General features: G+C 47.0%; 1 protein-coding gene across 3 annotated transcripts in view; it reads left to right on the forward strand.

The window, feature by feature from the left end:
• LOC129701056 (LIM homeobox transcription factor 1-alpha-like) overlaps window positions 1-19,633 on the forward strand; it is a 198,762-nt gene extending 179,129 nt beyond the window's left edge. For 2 of the 3 annotated variants that reach the window (XM_055642003.1, XM_055642002.1), the window contains exons 5-8: window positions 6,784-6,953; window positions 14,875-14,952; window positions 15,751-15,820; window positions 16,487-17,963. In XM_055642003.1, the coding sequence (XP_055497978.1) occupies window positions 6,784-6,953; window positions 14,875-14,952; window positions 15,751-15,820; window positions 16,487-16,962 (794 nt within the window). In that variant the 3' untranslated portion in view covers window positions 16,963-17,963. Of the gene's footprint in view, window positions 1-6,783; window positions 6,954-14,874; window positions 14,953-15,750; window positions 15,821-16,486; window positions 17,964-18,558 lie in introns of those variants that run through there. The other variant, XM_055642004.1, reaches the window with a different exon arrangement.
• The last annotated feature ends 596 nt before the right edge of the window (window positions 19,634-20,229 follow it).

The following is a 20,229-nucleotide window of genomic DNA, read 5'->3' on the forward strand; positions in this document are numbered from 1 at the left end:
ATTCAACAGCACTTGCAGCGCCGGAGACCCAGGTTCGATCCTGACTACGGATGAAACGGAGGTCTGTATCCATGCAGCATAGCTCCCGAGAATGTTTGTATTGAGTGACCTTTGACAAATCCCATGATTCCTTGCGTTTTTCAGAATACCAAACTCGCTTATATCATGCTTTGCGGTGAAGGGTGGCACAGTGGCACAGCTGGTAGGGCAACTGCTCACTATGCCAGAGACCCGGGTTCGATCCTGACCTTGGATGCTGGAAATGTGTAGGGAGTGAATGAGAAAGTGGGGTAACATTGAACTAGTATAAGTGGGTGATAAATGCTTGGCATCGGCTCGGTGGGCAAAAGGGCCTGTTTATGTGCTATATCTCCAAGATAAACTAAGGCCCCAGAAGAGTTTGAAGGACTCTCCAAGCTCTAGCAGGAAAATAAGATATCTCTTGTCATATTCTTTATGAAAGGCTCAAATTTCCACAGTTGATGAGACCCACAGATACCAGTCCTACACCTGACTGACACTGATCAATGCACTGTGGCCATGGGGTAGGGGTGTTGAGGCAAGGTTGTGTATGTGTGCATGTGTGTGCGTGTGTATGTGTGCATGTGTGTGTGTGTGCATGTGTATGCATGTGTGTGTGTGTGTGTGTGTGTGTGTGTGCGTGTGTATGTGCAGTGTGTGTGTGTGAGTGTGTGTGCAGTGCATGTGTGTGCGTGTGCGTGTGGTAGAATCTGGAAGGAGTCGATGGGAATGAGGGGAGAAGAAAATGGGAATAGCGTAAAGAGGTGCTTGCTGCCTGGCACGGATTTAACGGGCCGAAGGGCATGTTTCAGTGCTGCATGACTCCACGAGCCACCTGTTGTGTGTGTCACCAGGAGCACAGCTTGAATGAGGATTGCTGCTGGCTTATTGTGTGTGCAGCGCAGAGGGACGGGCATACTGAAAGGGCACGCTGAGAACGAGAGGATCTTGCACAAGAGGATCTGTCGACTCAGCGAGCTGCTCCGACAGCCCCTCGCACCCTTCACTGCTAAAAGCCAAGTGAAGAGCCACACATTTCTTTTAATTCTTTCCTCCCATCTTTTCTGATTCAAACTAAGCAGAATATCAAAGAGGGTTTAATAGTGCGAGAGAGTGCACCTCAAAGCCACTTTTTATGAGAATGTAAGAGATGAGAGGTAGCTCTCTTGAGACCCATATGCCACCTCTAATCCCGCAGTCTAAGATTTAATCATTGCTTTCACCCAGTATGAAGAGACAATCCTGGGTAAACAAAGAACGACCAGGAGGAGTACAATTTCCAATTAAAGATCACTAATGCTCCCTCTCCTTCTTAGTGATGTCTGTGAACCAAGGTCTTTATTAATTTTGGAGAGCGGGGTCGAGAGTTAGTCAATGGCGTCTTGTGCTGGTTTCCCTTTTTTACGAAGGATTGACTAACCTCAGCGAGTGCTTCAGCGGACCCTAGAATGAGGGCCTTCCAAAGACAACTTAATTAATGTTTGCGTTCTTTTGCATCAATAGAATAAATGCTATACCCACAGCTGGTCCCCTGTTTAGACCAATACAAGGGCCTGTCTCACACACACACACACACACACACACACACACAAACACACACTTGAGGAATAACCACAAGTCTGTTTACCTGCTTTGTAACCCACTCCTCTGCACTTCCCCCACCATCCATCCCTACACTGACCATGAATCCTCGGCCGTGGATTAGATTCAGGGGCAGAATGAATAATGTTTGAGGTTGAAGGAGGGGCTGAATCAATTTAGAGCTGGCATGAAGTGTTGTTATTTTTTGTTGCTTAGGGCTGCTTTCTGAGGCAGGTGACTGAGGCCTGGTTTAGAGGGAGACAGGTGGGATTTGTGTAGATGCGACATGCTGGTGGGTGTGGGCAAGTTGGGCCGAAGGGCCTGCTTCCTAGCTGTGTGACTGTGACTCCGTGTCTGCTACCAGACGTGACGTGTCAACACACATCCCCACCCCTGCAATCTGCCGCTGAGCAGGCACCATCACACCAACTCTGTTGGCCATTACTTGGGGACTGAGGGTCTAGTAGATCAAACAGCAAAGTGGTGGAGGAACTCGGAAAGCCAGGCAGCATCTGTGGAAGGAAATAATCAGAGTAAGTTTCAGGTTGGGATCTTCCTTCAGTTCGAGTGGATTTTATTTTGGTCGCTGGAAGAGGGAAGGAGGTGTGTTGGCGATGGATAGAAATAAAACCCACGAGCCGGAAAACTGCAGCTAACGTCAGAGAATAGAAACAAAGAACAGCAGATGCTGGTTTATACCAAAGATGGACACAGAGTGCTGGAGTAACTCAAAGGGTCAGGCAGCATCTCTAGAGGAAAAGGATAGGTGACATTTTGGTTTGGGACCCTACAGGGTTCTGACAAAGGGCCTGACCTGAAACGTCGCCCATCCTTCTTCTCCTGAGATGTTGCCTGACCCGCTGAGTTACTCCAGCACTTTGTGTCGATCTTCAGGAAGAGTCAGCGCCCGGGGTAAGTCGGTTAGTGAAATGTAGTTGGCAGCAGACCCAGTTCCATTGCCAGGAATATGATATATGAAGGGTTTTATTTTCCCAGCCCTGCTTTGATTCCAGCATGTTTTGTCGAGGCTGCCTTTTATCTGGGGACCTGAGCTGTCAGGGTGTGAGGTGATTAATGACAGGGCGGGGACTGTACATCTACAGTCCACGCAGGCTTGGAGGAGTCAAACCGTTCCAACTGGTTCTCCAAAGCGATTCACCCTTCGCTTTGCAGACAGCGCTGCTCAAAATTAAATAGTTATCCGCAGTTTTCAAATCAGCCTTTGAATATACAACCGCGCGCTCTTCAAAGAATCAACGCACTTAAAGCTCTTTGAGTTCCAGGGGGCAGCCCGGCTCACCGTTTGATTTATGATGTGCCACAACTTCTCACATGTTCTCCTTCCTCTCCTGAAGGCACGCATTCTCGCTGGGAGACAGATTCACCAGCTTCTAATTTGACAATCAAAGCAGTGGTGCATCTTGTACAGCACCTTTAATGTAGAACAACACCTTGAGGCACTTTGCAGATGGGGAAGCAGAAAGAAATTAGACACTGTACGAAAGTGGACGATATCAGTGAGTGAGAGACACTCCGAGCCACTCCCACACAGCTGGAACTGCTTGTTTGGAGCAGACTATAGAAAAGAAGAAAAGTGCATTTAGGTAGCAACCTTCGCAGCTTCAGAATCCCATAAGTGCCAGGGGAAAAAATAATCAGATAATCCACAGAAAATGGAGGCACGAGGAACTGCAGGTGCTGGTTTACAAAAAAAAGACACAAAGTGCTGGAGTAACTCAGCGGGTCAGGCAGCATCTCTGGCGAACATGGATAGGTGATATTTTGAGTCAGGACCCTTCTTCAAATTGAGAAGGTCCGAGAGGGCGGTGAATCTGTGGAATTCATTGCCACAGGCTGCGGAGGCCAATGGATTTTTTTAAGGCAGAGATAGATAGATTCTTGATTAGTGCAGGTATCAAGGGTTATTGGGAGAAGGCAGGAGAATGGGATTGGGAGGGAGTGATAGATCAGCCATGATTGAAAGGCGGAGTGGACTTGATGGGCCGAATGGCCTAATTCTGCTCCTTTACCAATGAACATGAACTTATGACCAGAACGTCCCATTTCAATTTTATTTGAGACTTTGGACCTACAACGCAGAAACAGGCCCCCAGTCCCCCAAAGCTGCAATGAATAGTGATCACCCCATACACTAACATTATCCTACACACCAGGGACAATTAACATTTTTTTTGCCGGTCAATTAACCTACAAACCTGTATGTCTTTGGAGTGTGGGAGGAAACTGGTGCACCTGAAGAAAACCCACGCAGTCACAGGGAGAACGTGTAAACTCCATACAGACAGCACCCGTAGTCAGATCTCTGGCGCAGTAAGGCAGCAACTCTACCGCTGCACCACCGCGCCGCCCATTTGAAAGATGCGTGTTGAACAGGAGCTTAGGTGGGAAAAAAATCCAAACTTTATTTCAAAATGCCATCTAAAAATCAGAGAATGAAATTATAATGGGGTCTGATGGTGCCGTAACCCCTCAATGTTACTTTACGAATGTCAGCACAAAGAAAGCTGTAGGAAAGTTAATGGAATAGTTTGGGACTTTCTGAGCTTCACATGGGTTGGGCACATAACATTGGGAAAGGTTGTATGGAGGATACTTTTTATAAAATACAATCAGGCTATTTTTCTGCAACATTCTTCTCCTGAACCAACGAGGGAAACAATTATTTTGACCTTGTGTAGCAAGACACAAATAATTAGTAATTGGATAGTAAGGGATCTCATATGTTTGAATTCTGTCCACAGTTTGAGAGAGACACAATTCAGTTTGTAACTAATGGCTTGAAAATTGATAATGCCATTTATATATGTACGAGGGGCCAATTGCATGAGAAAGATTGGAACATTTGTCCATGGACAGACAGTACGAAAATGCAACAAGATGTTGCAACTCGAGATTTAAAAACATCTAATAAATATGATTGATCTGTGGGGAATAAAGGATTGTGAGGAGAGTGTCAGAATTACTTTTAATGACACACAAACCCCACACGGTCTCACCTCCATCTCCCTGTTAAATGCAGGTCTCAGCTAGATTTCATGTCCACTTCCACCCTGCTGCCTCCTGCTACTGAACAGGGTCCACAGGAGCCCACCTCAATATAAACTATACTAGTTTAGTTTAGTTTAGAGATATAGCATGGAAACGAGCCCTTCGGCCCACCAGGTCTGCGCTGACCTGCGATCCCCGCACACTAACACTATCCCACACACACTAGGGAGAATTTACAATTATAACAAGCCAATCAATCTACAAACCTGTATGTCTTTGGAGTGTGGGAGGAAACCGGAGACCCTGGAGAAAAGCCACGCAGGTCATGGGGAGTACGTACAAACTCGATACAGACAGCGCTCGTAGTTAGGATCGAACCCGGGTCTCTAGTGCTGTAAGGCAGCAGCTCGAGCACTGCGCCACTGTGCTAGTTGCTGAGTGAGAGAGGTACTCTGAACGGTGGGGGAGGTTGGATCTCAGCCACTAGCATTATTTCTCTTTGTGATGTTCAGCTGTGTGAAGGTCGGTTCCGGTGGAAAATTACAAGGTTGCCATTTCATTTAATTATAAGGCCAGGAACTTCATCTTGTTATTTCAGTTGATAGGAAAGGGAGAAGAATAGTTGACTGCAGGCTCTTTGGCTGTTTGGCTGACTGCAACGTTTTGGAGATAACCATATAACCATATAACCATATAACAATTACAGCACGGAAACAGGCCATCTCGGCCCTACAAGTCCGTGCCGAACAATTATTTTCCCTTAGTCCCACCTGCCTGCACTCATACCATAACCCTCCATTCCCTTCTCATCCGTATGCCTATCCAATTTATTTTTAAATGATACCAACGAACCTGCCTCCACCACTTCCACTGAAAGCTCATTCCACACCGCTACCACTCTCTGAGTAAAGAAGTTCCCCCTCATGTTACCCCTAAACTTCTGTCCCTTAATTCTGAAGTCATGTCCACTTGTTTGAATCTTCCCTATTCTCAAAGGGAAAAGCTTGGCCACATCAACTCTGTCTATCCCTCTCATCATTTTAAAGACCTCTATCATGTCCCCCCTTAACCTTCTGCACTCCAGAGAATAAAGACCTAACTTATTCAACCTTTCTCTGTAACTTAGTTGTTAAAACCCAGGCAACATTCTAGTAAATCTCCTCTGTACTCTCTCTATTTTGTTGACATCCTTCCTATAATTGGGCGACCAAAATTGTACACCATACTCCAGATTTGGTCTCACCAATGCCGTGTACAATTTTAACATTACATCCCAGCTTCTATACTCAATGTGTGAAGAGTTGGCTCTGTGGTCCAAGTTTGAGAGAGCTGGATTTGCTTGGAAGTACGTTGGGGTGCGACCAAGCTCCCACCATGTATCCAGTAGTGCTTACCTTGCAACCACCTTGTGCCCATTGATCACACAATGTACCCACTTTCTGGGGCCTCACCATCCTCAGCTGGTTAAAAGCCAACTGAATAATCCATCATTTTTGGTCTTAACAACCTTTCATCACATCTTAATTTAAAAAAATAATATGATTTAATAATGAAGTGGAATAAAACAGTTTGTAATGATTCCATGAGTTTTCACTCCCCTCGTGATAGGATCCTAGCGGTCACTCATAAGTTCATAAATTCTCGGAGTAGAATTAGGCCATTTGGCCCATCAAGTCTACTACGCCATTTAATCATGGTTGATCTATCTTTTCCTCTCAACCCCATATTCTCTTGCCTTCACCCCATAACCCCTGACACCCGAACTGATCAAGAAGGGTGGCATGTGGGGGGCCAACAACATGGGATTGGTGTTTGATGGATAATGCAGACTTGGTGGGCCAAAGATCCGGCTTTAGTGGTGTGTGACTCTAACTCAGGCAGTTCCACTGTGCATTGGGAATGAAACCAAAACCAAAACACATTTGGTCAATGTTGTTCAGTAATTAAATCTAATGATCTGGTTGCTAGCAGTCCAAAACTGGGACAGACCAGTGAGCCTGGGATGCGTGGGATTGAACGTATTGCTTTGGGAATAAGCTCGAGGGTGAGCCTACGCTCAGGAAGGAGATTGTTACTGTTACGTATCATGGACTATGGGAATTAATGGAGGTTGCCATACCAGCACAGTGACACTATACTGATCTATCACCTCCTCTCATCCCTCCACTGCAGCCAAAAGTGACGATGAGGAATGCGCTGACAAACTGGGGCAGCTACAGTGCAAAGGAGGCGAAGACTTCAAAGATCCCAAGAGGCCCAAAAGGCCCAGGACTATCCTCACCACGCAGCAGAGACGTGCTTTCAAGGCATCGTTCGAAGTGTCCTCCAAACCCTGCAGGAAGGTAGGAGAAGCTTGTGAAAGGTGGGAAGTCTCCTTGTCCCTCCCTGTACACCTCTCCTAAATCTGCTGACGGGTTGTTGCAAGCAGCACTGGATGTCCCAGTGTCCAACCTGACTGGTTGTGGGTGGGTAGAGCAGAGGGTAGAGTGTAGGTGGTAGGACGTCTACCTCCCTGCCATGCGAGGAAGTAGTATCTCATTGACGGGTCTGACCCATGGCTTCTAGTTGGAAGCATTCATTGAACCACATTCTTCCTTCAGACCAATGGTTCCTCTGTAGCCTGGGTCCTGAGGGGCAGTGCTGTGCCATAGGGAGAGGTAGGGCAGGCATCATGCTCTCTCCTTGTCATCTTGTGCGGAAGGAGGCCTCAGTCTGTCCAGCAAAGGTTTTCCCAGAACAATTTTCATTGTTTATCCAAAGCTCAGTTCTGCAGCATATGCCAGGCATGCAGATGAACCCAGTATTGGCCCTTGGGTCTACCCTCTGTATAATTCCAGAATTACTATGGGAGCTCCCTCAATACTGCCGATATCGCCGTGGGAGGTCCCTCAATACTGACGATATCACCCTGGGAGCTCCCTCAACAATGCCTTGATATCATCCGGGACCTCCCTCAATATAATCCTGATATCATACTGGGAGCTTCCTCAATGCTGCCTTGATATCAGTTAGTGAGTGTGCTCAACACTGCCCAGATTTTGCTGGGGAACTCTCTCAGCACTACTCCAAGATTGACCTGAGACCTCCACTGCACTGGTGTTGACCTAGATACTCACTCACTAGTGCCCCAATGCCAGTCTGGGTACTCCCTCACTACTACCCCAATGCCAGTCTGTACCTGTACCTGTGGAGACGGAGTGTGAAGAGTGAGGAAGTCATTAATGAGGCTGGAGAGTGCAAAAATACTGAAATCCTGGGGTGGGGTAGTGAGTGCGATTGAAATTAGAAAGGAAAAGGGAGTACAAGAAAAGAATTACCTGCAGGTAAGATCGAAAAAAGCCTGATGTGCATGAAGTGAAAGGAGGTAATAAAGCAAAGAATTAGATTAAAAAGGTCATCAGGGTGTGGAGATGGATTGTGGTTGTAAATGAATACTTTCCAGAGAGGGACGTCAATATTAAAGAGTAACTCTGTCATATATTGGAACTGGGCATTGTGTTCAGTTCTGGGCACTGTGTTATAGGAAATATGTTGTCAAGCTGGAAAGGGCACAGAGAAGATTCACGAGGATGTTGTCAGTACTGGAGTGTCTGAGCTACACAGTGAGTTTGAGCAGGCTGGGATTCTATTCCTTGCAGAGCTGGAGGATGAAGGGGTGACTTGCCCCGAGAGCCAGGGGCATAAAGGACCACCATGAGACGTGAAGATGCATTGTACTTATTTCACACCCTCCAACCACCCTGCACATGCGCAGTGATCCTGAGCACACGTCTCTCCAGTTGTGAAAAAAAAGTGACACATTATGGCAGGTTTCACCGATGGCCAAGATTTCCAAGTCTTTGATCTTCTCAAAGGAACTTGCATTGTATCAATTTCCTACCCTAAGGAGGGTGTCACCTTGACTCGATTCAGAAGAATCCTGCTGTTCTTCCTGTTTTTACAGGATCAACTTTTAAAATGCAGTCATATCCTCAACACTTTCTTAATCTCTCGAACATCTTTCACTGGAATTGTGATTTATGTGACGCATCTAATCCTCTTCTATTTTAACAAGATATCTCGTCAATCATCAATCCGACGTCGCACTCCCAAATGTCAAATGTTTGAGTGGTTTTAGCACACAAACTCTATCATGTGAGCTAAAATGTTTCTCTCCATGCGCTGAGTCTTAATACCCCTTTCTAGCTTATGTGTGACTCTTCTATTCTCTTCTTACATTTTGACCAAACAAATTTCTGTTCTGAACCATATACACATTGGTAACTCCGCGAAGATTGTAGACAGTTACATTGAAGAATGATCTCGACCCGAAACGTCACCCACTCGTTCTCTCCAGAGATGCTGCCGGTTCCGCTGAGTTACTCCAGCATTTTGTGTCTACCTTCGATTTAAACCAGCATCTGCAGTTCTTTCCTACATATATTGCTCCCAGTTTAGTAACAAACAAAAGTTTGCTAATTAATGTGCCATTGAAGTAGGATGGTCTTGGTCTTGCATGGCCTTTGTTACCATCACAATGGGCATCGCCCACTCACTCTGAGCCACTTCCACCGATATCTCATGTTTGTTCATGAGTTCATAAGTTTTAGGAGCAGAATTATGCCATTCAGCCCTTTACGTCTACTGCACCCATTCAATCATGGCTGATCTACCTTTCCCTCTCAATGTCATTCTCCTGCCTTTTTCCAATAACTCCTGACACCCGTACTAATGAAGAAGAAGTTTGTTTCTCTCTTCTTCTGAGTTTTCAGTGCTAAGGTACTGTGTTGAGTTTACCTGAGCTCAGCTTGAGATTTGATTTATACCTAAATCAGTTCAATGGTTCAATGATTCTTTATTGTCACGTATGCACTACACAGTGAAAATATGTTTGCATTGCTCACGCATGCACGAGCCTCCATTTGCAACTGGGAGATTGTGTTGACCAAGGCAGACTGAGCATAGGCATTCAGCTAAACGATCACCCAGTCTGTACTTGGTCTCGCCGATATATAGGAGCCCACACGGAAATAGTAGATGAGGCTGGAGGAGGATATAGTGTCTGGGAATGAGAAGAAATGTCTCCACTCAAAGGGTGGTAAACCTGTGGAGCTCTCTGCCAAGGAAGACATGTGGATTGCAACTCACTGAATACTCACAGAAGAAGACAGATAGATTTCCAGAAGCTATCAACATGCGTGGAGAGTGAGAGCAGGATCGTGACCTTGCATTACAGATATAATTAAAATACAGGCATGATAATATTGAATGGAGGGCCAGGCTAGAAGGACCAAGTGTCCTGCTTGTTTTACTTTCCCTATGTTTAGTTTTAGTTTTTGTTCAGAGATTCAGTGCGGAAACACAGAGTCCGCGGAAACCAGCGATCACCCCGTACACCTGCACTATCCTGCACACTAGGGCCAATTTACAATTTTTACTGAAGCTAATTAACCTACAAACCCATACATGTTTGGAGTGTGGGATGAAACCGGAACACCCAGTGAAAACCCACGCTAAAAACGTGCAAACCCCGTACATACAGCACCCGTAGTCAGTATTGAATCCGGGCTTCTGTCGCAGCAACTCTAGCGCTGCCCCACTGTGCCCCCCCACCACCTGCTAGAAAGGAATTGTTGCAACCCAGAGGACAGTCAGTACCTTGACAAAACTCTGATGGTTTCCAGTCTTGAAGTAATGATCATTGTTCAGAATCGGTGTTAAAATCCATCGCCACTGGTATTCCAATGGCTGCACCCGAGGGTTAGATAGAGCTTTTCTCAGCTGCAGTTCCTGATGCTTGTTGGCTGGCAAGGAAACCCTGTTCCTCCTTTCCTCCTGTGGGGTCCTGTGTTTACATCCTTGTTGCCAATTTGTAATATATTGTTTAGCTCCTGTAGTAGAAGGGATATCATAAATCAATCAGAGACACGGAGTTGCTCTAAACCACATGCTTGATGTATGTGAACATTAAAAAACTGCACACTATGGAAAATAAAATAAAAACAGAAAACATTGGAAACACTGGGCCACAACTTGTCAATCTTTTATTTCCCTTTTTTTCCCCTCTTGGAATGGGGACATGCCCAGAATGACCTCCTGGGCATGTCCTCCTGTTTTGCATTTTGTGAGCTCCACATTCCTTCATCCCTGTTTTCACTTTCTAATTGGTCCCATCCACAAACTGTCCAGATAAACCTTGTACAGAACACAGAGACTACAACACAGGATCACTACTTCAGCCCACAATCCCTGCCAAACATGATGCCAAAGAAAGACAAAAAGTGCTGGAGTGACTCAGCGTCTCTGGAGAGATGGAATGGGTGACATTTTGGGTGGAGACCCTTCTTCAGGCAACATGATGCCAGGTTAAACTAAACTAATCTGCCCACACATGATCCTTATCCTTCCACTCACTGCATATTCACGAGCCTACCAAAAGCCTCATAAATGCCTCTATCATATTTGCCTCCACTAGCACACTTAAAACTGTGTCCCAGGCACCCACCACCCTCTGTATAAAAAACTTGCTCTGCGTATCTCTCAAATTCTGCCTCTCGCGTTTTAAAGCTATGACCTCTAGTCTTTGACATTTCCACTCTGAGGGAAAGATCCTGTCTGTCCACCCTATCTGTGCCTCTCATGATTTTACATATTCCCCTCGGTCAACTTAAAAGAGACCTCTCTCCCTTATCCCCACTCCCTGCCTCACTGCATCTTAGCCAGTTTTTTTTACTCTCCTTTTCAAGGTAGGACTTTGTAACATTAACTCTGTTTCTTTCTGCAGAGATGCAAACTGCTGAGAATTTCCAGCACTATCCATGTTTATTGTTGAACAATTATGTAAGGTATTCACATGCACTACAATGGCCAGACCTGAGGAAGATAGTGCAGGCCCCTCAAAGTGGCAAACGAGGAAGTTGTGGAACTATCCAAGCAGAATATAAGGTGCTGTTCCTCCAGTTTATGGCAATGGAGGAGGCACAGGACAGAAAGGTCGTTATGGGAATGGGAAAGAGAGTTAAAATGGTTAGCAACTGGGATACCCGGTAGGCTTTGGTGGACCGAGTGTAAATGTTCGGCATAACGGTTGCCAAAAGCTAAGCTTGGTCTTGCCGATGTACACCAGATGCAGTAGATAAGGTTAGAGGAGCTTCACATAAATCTCTGTCTGGCTAGGTATTTGCAGAAGTGACAGGGATATGCAAGGTGGGGTTACACATATAATGTGATGTGCATGGGTTTTAGTGAGATACTTAGCAAAGTTCTGCAGCACGCATCGATCTCATGGGCTACAAAAGGAAACAGCATTTAAGGTGTAAAACCTGATTCAGTGGCATGGATCAAGGGATGTGCTTGTTTGGGGACAGGAAGATTGTTTTCAGGTGGTAGCCACACAACCCAGTTCAGGCCCTGGGATCACCAGAGAAACAAGAAACCCGGAATCTTGAGCAAAACACAAAAGTGCTGTAGTGCTGGCATGGTGGCGCAGCGGTAGAGTTACCACCTTACAGCACCAGATGCCCGGGTTTGATCCTGACTACGGACGCAGTCTGTACGGAGTTTGTACATTCGATGGGTTTTTCCTCAGGTGCTCCAAAGACATACAGGTTTGTAGGTTAACTGGCATCTGCAGTTCCTTCTTGAACACAAGTTTGTAGGTTAACTGGCTTTGGTAAAAATTGTAAATTGACCCTAGTGTGTAGGATAGTGCTAGTGTACGGGGTGATCGCTGGTCGCCATGGACTCGGTGGGCCGAAGGGCCTGTTTTCGTACTGTATCTCTAAAACTAAAAACTAAACTAGAATTAAATTACAATTAAAACACAAGGTACTTGTGCTATAACTCCAGGATAAACGCTCAACTGAAAAACACAATCCCAAAGCCAAGTGTTAATAAACGATCTAACTAAATATATCAACTTACAATAATAACTCCGTATGCCAAACACAGCTACCTACATATTAACTACAGTGGCTTGCAAAAGTATTCATACCCCTTGAACATTTCCACATTTTGTCACGTTACAACCACAAACGTAAATGTATTTTATTGGGATTTTATGTGATAGACCAACACAAAGTGGCGCATAATTGTGAAGTGGAAGGAAAATGATACATGGCTGGAGAGAGACGAGGTACTTAACAGAAGAAAATGCTGGAAATGCTCAACAGGTTAGGCACCGCCATGGGAGAGAGAAACAGAATTAACATTTTGGGGCTGGAAACCGTGGGTGGCACAGAGGCAATAGTATTTACAATAGAAAATTAACTCTAAATGTGGGGCAGCACAGTGCCACAGCGGTAGAGTTGCCTCCTTACTGCACCAGAGACCTAATCCTGACAACAGATGCTGTTTCACAGCTCCACTGAACTAGGTTCAATCCTGACCTCAGGTGCTATCCGTGTGGAGTTTGCATGTTCTTCATGTCACCACGTGGGATCTTCACAGAGCTCCGTTTGGTGGAATCCGGAGGGAGTTATATAGAGTCACAGTGAGATACAGCAGAGATACAGGCTCTTCAGCCCGCTAATCACCCATTTGCATTAATCCTGCATTAATCTCACATTCTCATCAGCCCCCTCCCCCCCCCCACCCTCACCTCCCCAGATTCTACCACACAAGGCAATAAATGTCACCAATTAACCCGCTTCTTTGGGATGTCGAAAGAAACCAGAGCACTTGGGAGAAACCGTCACAGTCACAGGGCGAACGTGCAAACTCCACAAAGAAATCACGATTGGAGCGGGGTTAATGCTTCCTCTGTTACCCTCCTCCTCCAACCCTTTCTTCCCCTCCATCAATGAGTTGCCCCCGGCAACCAAACATCTGGCATTCACCCCACTGTTTCCCAGGTAACCCTCACAACTGGAGGACACCTCACCGTTTCCAAGGCAACCAGGCAGCTGCCTTCTCTCCATACCCCCTGATCCCCTTAGCCACAAGGGCCACATCTAACTCCCTCTTAAATATAGCTAATGAACTGGCCTCAACTACCCTCTGTGACAGAGAGTTCCAGAGATTCACCACTCTCTGTGTGAAAAAAGTTCTTCTCATCTCGAGTTTTAAAGGATTTCCCCCTTATCCTTAAGCTGTGACCCCTTGTCCTGGACTCCCCCAACATCGGGAGCAATCTTCCTGCATCTAGCCTGTCCAACCCCTTAAGAATTTTGTAAGTTTCTATAAGATCCCCTCTCAATCTTCTAAATTCTAGAGAGTATAAACCAAGTCTATAAAGTCTTTCTTCATAAGACAGTCCTGACAGCCCATCCAATCGTGCTGTTGCTTGAAATTTTTGAAAGAATGGGCAGGAATCAGTCTGGTGAACCGTCTCTGCACTCCCTCTATGGCAATAATGTCCTTCCTCAGATTTGGAGACCAAAACTGTACGCAATACTCCAGGTGTGGTCTCACCTGTACAACTGCAGTAGAACATCCCTGCTCCTATACTCAAATCCTTTTGCAATGAAAGCTAACATACCATTCGCTTTCTTTACTGCCTGCTGCACCTGCATGCCTACCTTCAATGACTGGTGTACCATGACACCCAGGTCTCGCTGCATCTCCCCCTTTCCCAATCGGCCACCAAAACAACTAATCCTGTAGATGCAAGAATATCATTGGGGTTATCAAATGTGCACCTCCCTTCACTGGTGTTTCGTTGAGTTAGGTCCATGACATCTCGGGAAGGCACAACAGGTGGTTCTAGCATCCCAGATGTTAGTAGCGTGTAGTTTTCAAGAACCTGATGGTTGCTGAGAGGAAGCTGTTCTTCATGGGTCTTCACGGTCCTGTACCTTCGTCCCGATGGTAGTAGTAAGATGAGAACATAGCCAGGGTGGTATAGGTCTTAGATGAAATTAGCTGTTTTTGAGGCAGCACCTCCAGTAGATCCCTTCGATGATGGATTGTCAGTACCTGTGATGGACCAAGACTCTGTAGTCTCCTGTGTCCCTGGGCATTCGAGTTACCAAACCAGACTATGATGCAAAAGTCAGTATGCTCTATCCCACACCTGTGGAAGTTTGATACAACTTGACCCACTGAGTTACTCCAGTACTTCACATCACTGGAGAACATGGATAGGTGACGTTTCAGGTTGGGACCCCTTCTTGATGTTTTGGGTTGGGACCCGTCTTCAGACTAATTCGTCACCTATCCATGTTTTCCAGGGATGCTGCCTGACTGCTGATCTACTCCAGCACTTTGTGTCTTTTTTTTTAATAAACCAGCATCTGCAGTTCCTTGTTTCTATGTTATATAATTGGCTCCTGCTTTCCTTCCAAGGTCAGGGAGACGCTGGCAGCAGAGACAGGCTTGAGTGTCCGAGTCGTACAAGTGTGGTTCCAAAATCAACGAGCAAAGGTAAGATGCCCATCTGGGGTCATCGAGCTCACTTGATTGATGCATTATCAGTCTTTTGATGCATTATTTATGCATTATTTAGTAGTTGTAAAAATGTTGGAGATGGCTGCAAGGTGTTAAGGTGGACAGGTTGACCAGCTCGGGATGTGCCCAGCCTGATAGAGAGGGCACGCTGTGGGTTAGGTAATCCTGGTGCTACCCCCACTGCTCTCAACAGTTCAATTGTACTTTAATTTCACATGTAGACTTTATGGAGAGTTACAGCACGGAATCAGGCCCTTCGGCCCACTGAGTCCACGGTGACCATACTGTGAGGCCCCACTATGAGAGGGGAGTAAGCACACACTGGGCGCGGGGAGTGTGTGGACCCACTCTGTGTGTGTGTGTGTGTGTGTGTGTGTGTGTGTGTGTGTGTGTGTGTGTGTGTGTGTGTGTGTGTGTGTGTGTGTGTGTGTGTGTGTGTGTGTGTGTTAGTGTGTGTGTGTGTGTGTGTGTGTTAGTGTGTGTTAGTGTGTGTGTGTTGTGTGTGTGTGTGTGTGTGTGTGTGTGTGTGTGAGTGTGTGTGTGTGTGTGTGTGTGTGTGTGTGTTAGTGTATGTGTGTGTGTGTGTGTTAGTGTGTGTGTGTATGCGCGTGTGTGTGCGCGTGTGTGTGTGTGTGTGTGTGTGGGGGGGGGGGGGGGGGGGGGTGTGGGGTCGCACTGGGTGTGGGGGGGAGTGTGACCCACACTGGGTGTGAGGAGGGGAGTGAGTTGATGTTTGGCCGTGATGATAACTCTATTCCTCACTGTCCCGTGCAGATGAAGAAGCTGGCTCGGCGACAGCAGCAACAACAACAGGACCAGCAGAACACACAGCGACTGAACACAGGTCAGAGGTGGCTCCCAATACCCCCCTCACCCCCTCCCCAGGGTCACTGCCTGTGAAGAGGAGTTGAAGGAGAAGTTGCTGAGAGTGAGAACCAGCTCTGGGTGGAGGAGAGTGTTAGTAGAGGGAAATTGGCCAGTTCTGTGGTCGAGGAAAAGATGGAGGGCTTTAAGGCCTTGCTGGTGGGGGATGGAGGTGTAGAGTGACTGAACATCCACAGTAAAGATGAGGGAGTGGGGGCCCTGAATGGAGGTCATTAAAGAGACGAAAGGCGTGTGAGGTATCTTGTACGAGATTGTACCAAGAGGGATAGGATGGAGTCGAGGTACGTGGAAATCATTTCAGTGGGTCAGGAGCAGGTAGAAACTATGGGTCTGTCAGGGTGGTTGTGGTTATGGATGATGAGAGGCTGGGGAACGATAAGGTTGGAGGCTGTGGCGGGCAGACAGTTGGAAGTGATGAAATCAGAAATAGTCTGCAAAATGTTGGCCTGGTGCTCACCCATGGGGTCATGGTTCAAGGGTAAGTAGGAGGAGGTGTCTGGGAGCTGGTAGAGGTCAGCTCGTACTAGCCTGGCCTCAGCATGGTAGAGGTCAGCTCACCAGGCTAGGACAGAGTTGGATGGGGTTTGTCCTCGGTGGTACTCACTTTCTCTTCTTTCTTGCGCAGTCCCAGCGAATAACTCCTCTAACCCCGGAATGGAGACGATGATGAACCCTTACACAACCCTGCCTCCTCAGCAGCTCCTGGCTATTGAACAGAACGGATACAACACCGATCCTTTCCGACAAGGCCTTACTCCTCCTCAGATGCCAGGGGACCACATGCACCCTTATGGTGACTACTTTATTCTCCTTGAAACGTACCCATTTCAAAAAAATCTATATGCCGGGAAGGTGACCTCCCAAACTTGTGATCTCTACACAAAGAAGGGCAAGGAAAGCAGGTGCAAGGGAGCATCACCACCTACAGCTTCCCCTTCCAAGTCACACGCCATCCTGACTTGGAAGTGCATTGCTGCTCCATCATCGCCCCTGGGTCCTAACCCCAACACTCACCGCCATCCCCAACAACCTTCACCAGAACAACGATGGTGCTTCAAGAAGGCTGCTCACCACCATCTTCTCAGGGGGATCTGGGGATGATGGGCAGTAAATGCTGGCCTTGCCAACCACATTGAGATCCCAACAAGAACAATGAATCAGTAAACAGCACAGGACAGTGGGATGCTCCAGTGTATTCCTCCCGAAGATGCATTGGGATGCAGAATTACGTCCAGCAGAAGTCGACTATTCAGCCCGTAGATAGACACAAATTGCTGGTGTAACTTAGCGGGTCAGGCAGCATCTCTGGAGAAAAAGGATGGGTGATGCTTTATGTCAGGACCCTTCCTCGGACTGAAAATCCTACCTTGTGATGGTTTCGCAGTGGAGCAGACAAAACTTCACTTTCAGTCCAAAGAAGGGTTCTGACCTGAAACATCACCCATCCTTTTTCTCCAAGAGATGCTGCTTGACCCGCTGAGCTACTCCAGCGCTTTGTGTTTATTTACGGTCTGTAGTTCCTGTAGACCCCTTCAGCCCATCAGGCCCACAACAAAGGGGATGTATTTAAATTAGTGTTGTTTGATGCGTGGCAGAGGGCTTCTCCCTGGACTCTGCTTGATATCTATTCCCACAAATACACCAGGCTGACCAGCTAGTTATGTCAGGCACTACTAATGGGATTCTAATATCATATTAGCCTTCGTAACATTCACTTCAGAGTTAATTGATTGCGTGACATTCTGGGACACCTTGAGAAGGTGCCGTGCAAAATCCTTTGGACAGGTATTGAGATGAAGTATCTGCATAAGCTGAGGCTTAGTTGATAGGATGACAGCCTCTGGGTCAGGAGATCTTAAGTTGAACTCCCAGCCACATAAAGGTTGCACGGTGGTTCAGCGGTAGTTTCTGGCTTTCAGCGCCAGTCCCGGGTTTGATCCTGACTACGGGTGCTATTCATTTGGAGTTTGCACGTTCTCCCTGTGACCGCGTGGGTTTTCTCTGGGTGCTACGGTACTAGAGACCAGCACACAAGAGATGTTGTTCATTTGATGAATTAATTCACGTCACTCTGTTAAAGAGGAGCAGAGGAACTATCCCCACAATCCTGACCAATGGTTAGTCCTTAACCAACACCACTGAACACCCTGACAGTGGTAGAGTTCCTGACTACCAATGCTGTCTGTATGGAGTTTGCACGTTCTCCCTGTGACCTGCATGGGTTTTCTCCGGGTGCTTTAGTTTGCTCCCACACTCGAAAGATGTACAGGTTTGTAGGTTAATTGGCTTAGGTAAAATTGAAAATTGTCCCTAGTGATGTTTGGCTCGGACTCGGTGTGCCGAAGGGCCAGTTTCTGCGATGTATCTATATACCAAACTAAACTAAATCGCAGGTGATCTGCTCCTTATCTGTGTACCATTGGACGTCCATTACGGGGCAGATATTACCTGCGGCCTCACCCATTAGAATACCAACTAGGCTTCTAGGGGGCTGCAGAGCTCTTTGACTTTTGAAGGTTTTGGATAAAGGTGTGCATTGTTTCTCACCTGGGGATGGGTTGCCTACAGAACGCATTGATGGCCCAAGTGGTCTCGGTCTTGTCTCATTGCAGGCTGTCCAGATGTGTTGACTGGCCTGAAGTTCACGTGACTGATGATGGCGCTGATGAGTTTTCTTTCCTCTTCTTCCCACTGCAGGCAACGAAACCCTTTTCCACGACATGGATAGCGACACCTCACTCAACAGTCTAGGAGACTGTCTCCTAGCAACCACCGAAGCAAACTCCATGCAGGCGAGGATAGGAAACCCCATAGACCGCCTGTACTCCATGCAAAACTCCTACTTCACCTCCTGAAGTTGGCTCACGTTGGAAGGAGGAGAGGGGCTGAGTCCACTCATTCAGACTGACGCCATTCACGACTCTCCCCAAGACCACAGAAGGCGATGGATTAAGCCTGGAGCTCTACAATGACTAGCTGAGGTACTCCTTTAACCCACCACCTCTGGCAACACCAACAGTGGCTGTGTTTGTTTCGACTCTGCCCACGAGATACTCAGTGCAAGTAATGCCATGGATGGTCCAAATACAAGAATCTCAGAGTCTGCAATTGAGCGGTGACTTGAATCTCCTCCCTTTCTCCCCATTCCCCTGCTAGGAACGTCTTGAAGACCTGACTTGTGGCGATCCCGTTATTTATAGAATTCAGTTCTCAGACTGGGTTGGTGCAACGTGTTCCAACAAAAACTCCAGCAAAACTCACACAGCAAGCTTCACTCTTGACCCTGCTTGGTGCTCCCCCCCCCCACCCATCCTTGCCTCCTCTACAGCCTCCGCTCCCCCTCGTCCAAGTCCATCGGAGACCAACCTTTCTACAGATCGTGGCGCTGGATGGAAGGAGGGGCGAGACGGTATCGAGGCTCTCAGCCAGAGGGGACCAGGGGAGAGGAGAGGCTTCAGCCAAGTTAAGGCAGCATCAAGCAGGAGACAGGACCCAGGCTCGGATGAGACAAAATAGAACTTTATTGGCACAATTTGAACATTATGATTTTACAAAGATGACTTTAATTCTACAGCTTTTACTATTTAATTATGCACTCGGTGCACTTAAGTTATGAAACTGCTATTAATTTTTGTGTTTGTAAATTGTTTGAAGAAGGATCCTAATTTTGAGTTAATTTTTCTTGGGCCACATTTGGTAAGAATTAGCCAATACCGTCTGAAGTGTTGTCAGGTGTAAAGGTCAAGCCCACCCCACTACCACCATCCATCTCCCCCCCCCCCCCCCCCCCCACCGCCATCCTCCCCCCTGCCCCCCCCCCCCCCACCCACCACCATTCTCCCCCAATTCCCTCCCAAAAAGAATTGCGTTGTAAATAACGGCAGTTTGAGGGTGTGTTTTATTTTGGAAGTGCTGGTTATTTAACTGAAAAAAGCTGTGATAATGTATGGACCGAAGATCCCCTCTCCTACGCCGACTCCCCCACCCCTCATGGACCCCATCTCTGGTGCCACACTGGCTTTGCCCAATACACACAGAGAGCTTCGCAGGTTAAAGGTCAAAGGTCTCTTCATTGTATGCTGTGTACATGTTCCTAAACCAGGCTCTCTCTCTATATCCATCGTGCACCATTTAATGAAGTGGCAGTATTGATGCTCAAACGAGCAGGACCCGAGTGTTGCAACAGGTTACAAGAAACCCACCCCACCCTCACCAGGAGTCACTCACACATTTCCTTGCTTTGTAGACTCTTTTGGTTCCAAGCTAGGCCTTGGTGAGGAAAGAGGGTGAACGATAGTCAGCAGATCCCAACCTCACCTTGGGACCAATGTAGGTCCTGTTGGCCTCAGCATTCTGGTAGAAATAGTT

The sequence above is a fragment of the Leucoraja erinacea genome, chromosome 10, assembly GCF_028641065.1.
Source record: "Leucoraja erinacea ecotype New England chromosome 10, Leri_hhj_1, whole genome shotgun sequence".
Lineage (NCBI taxonomy): Eukaryota > Metazoa > Chordata > Chondrichthyes > Rajiformes > Rajidae > Leucoraja > Leucoraja erinaceus.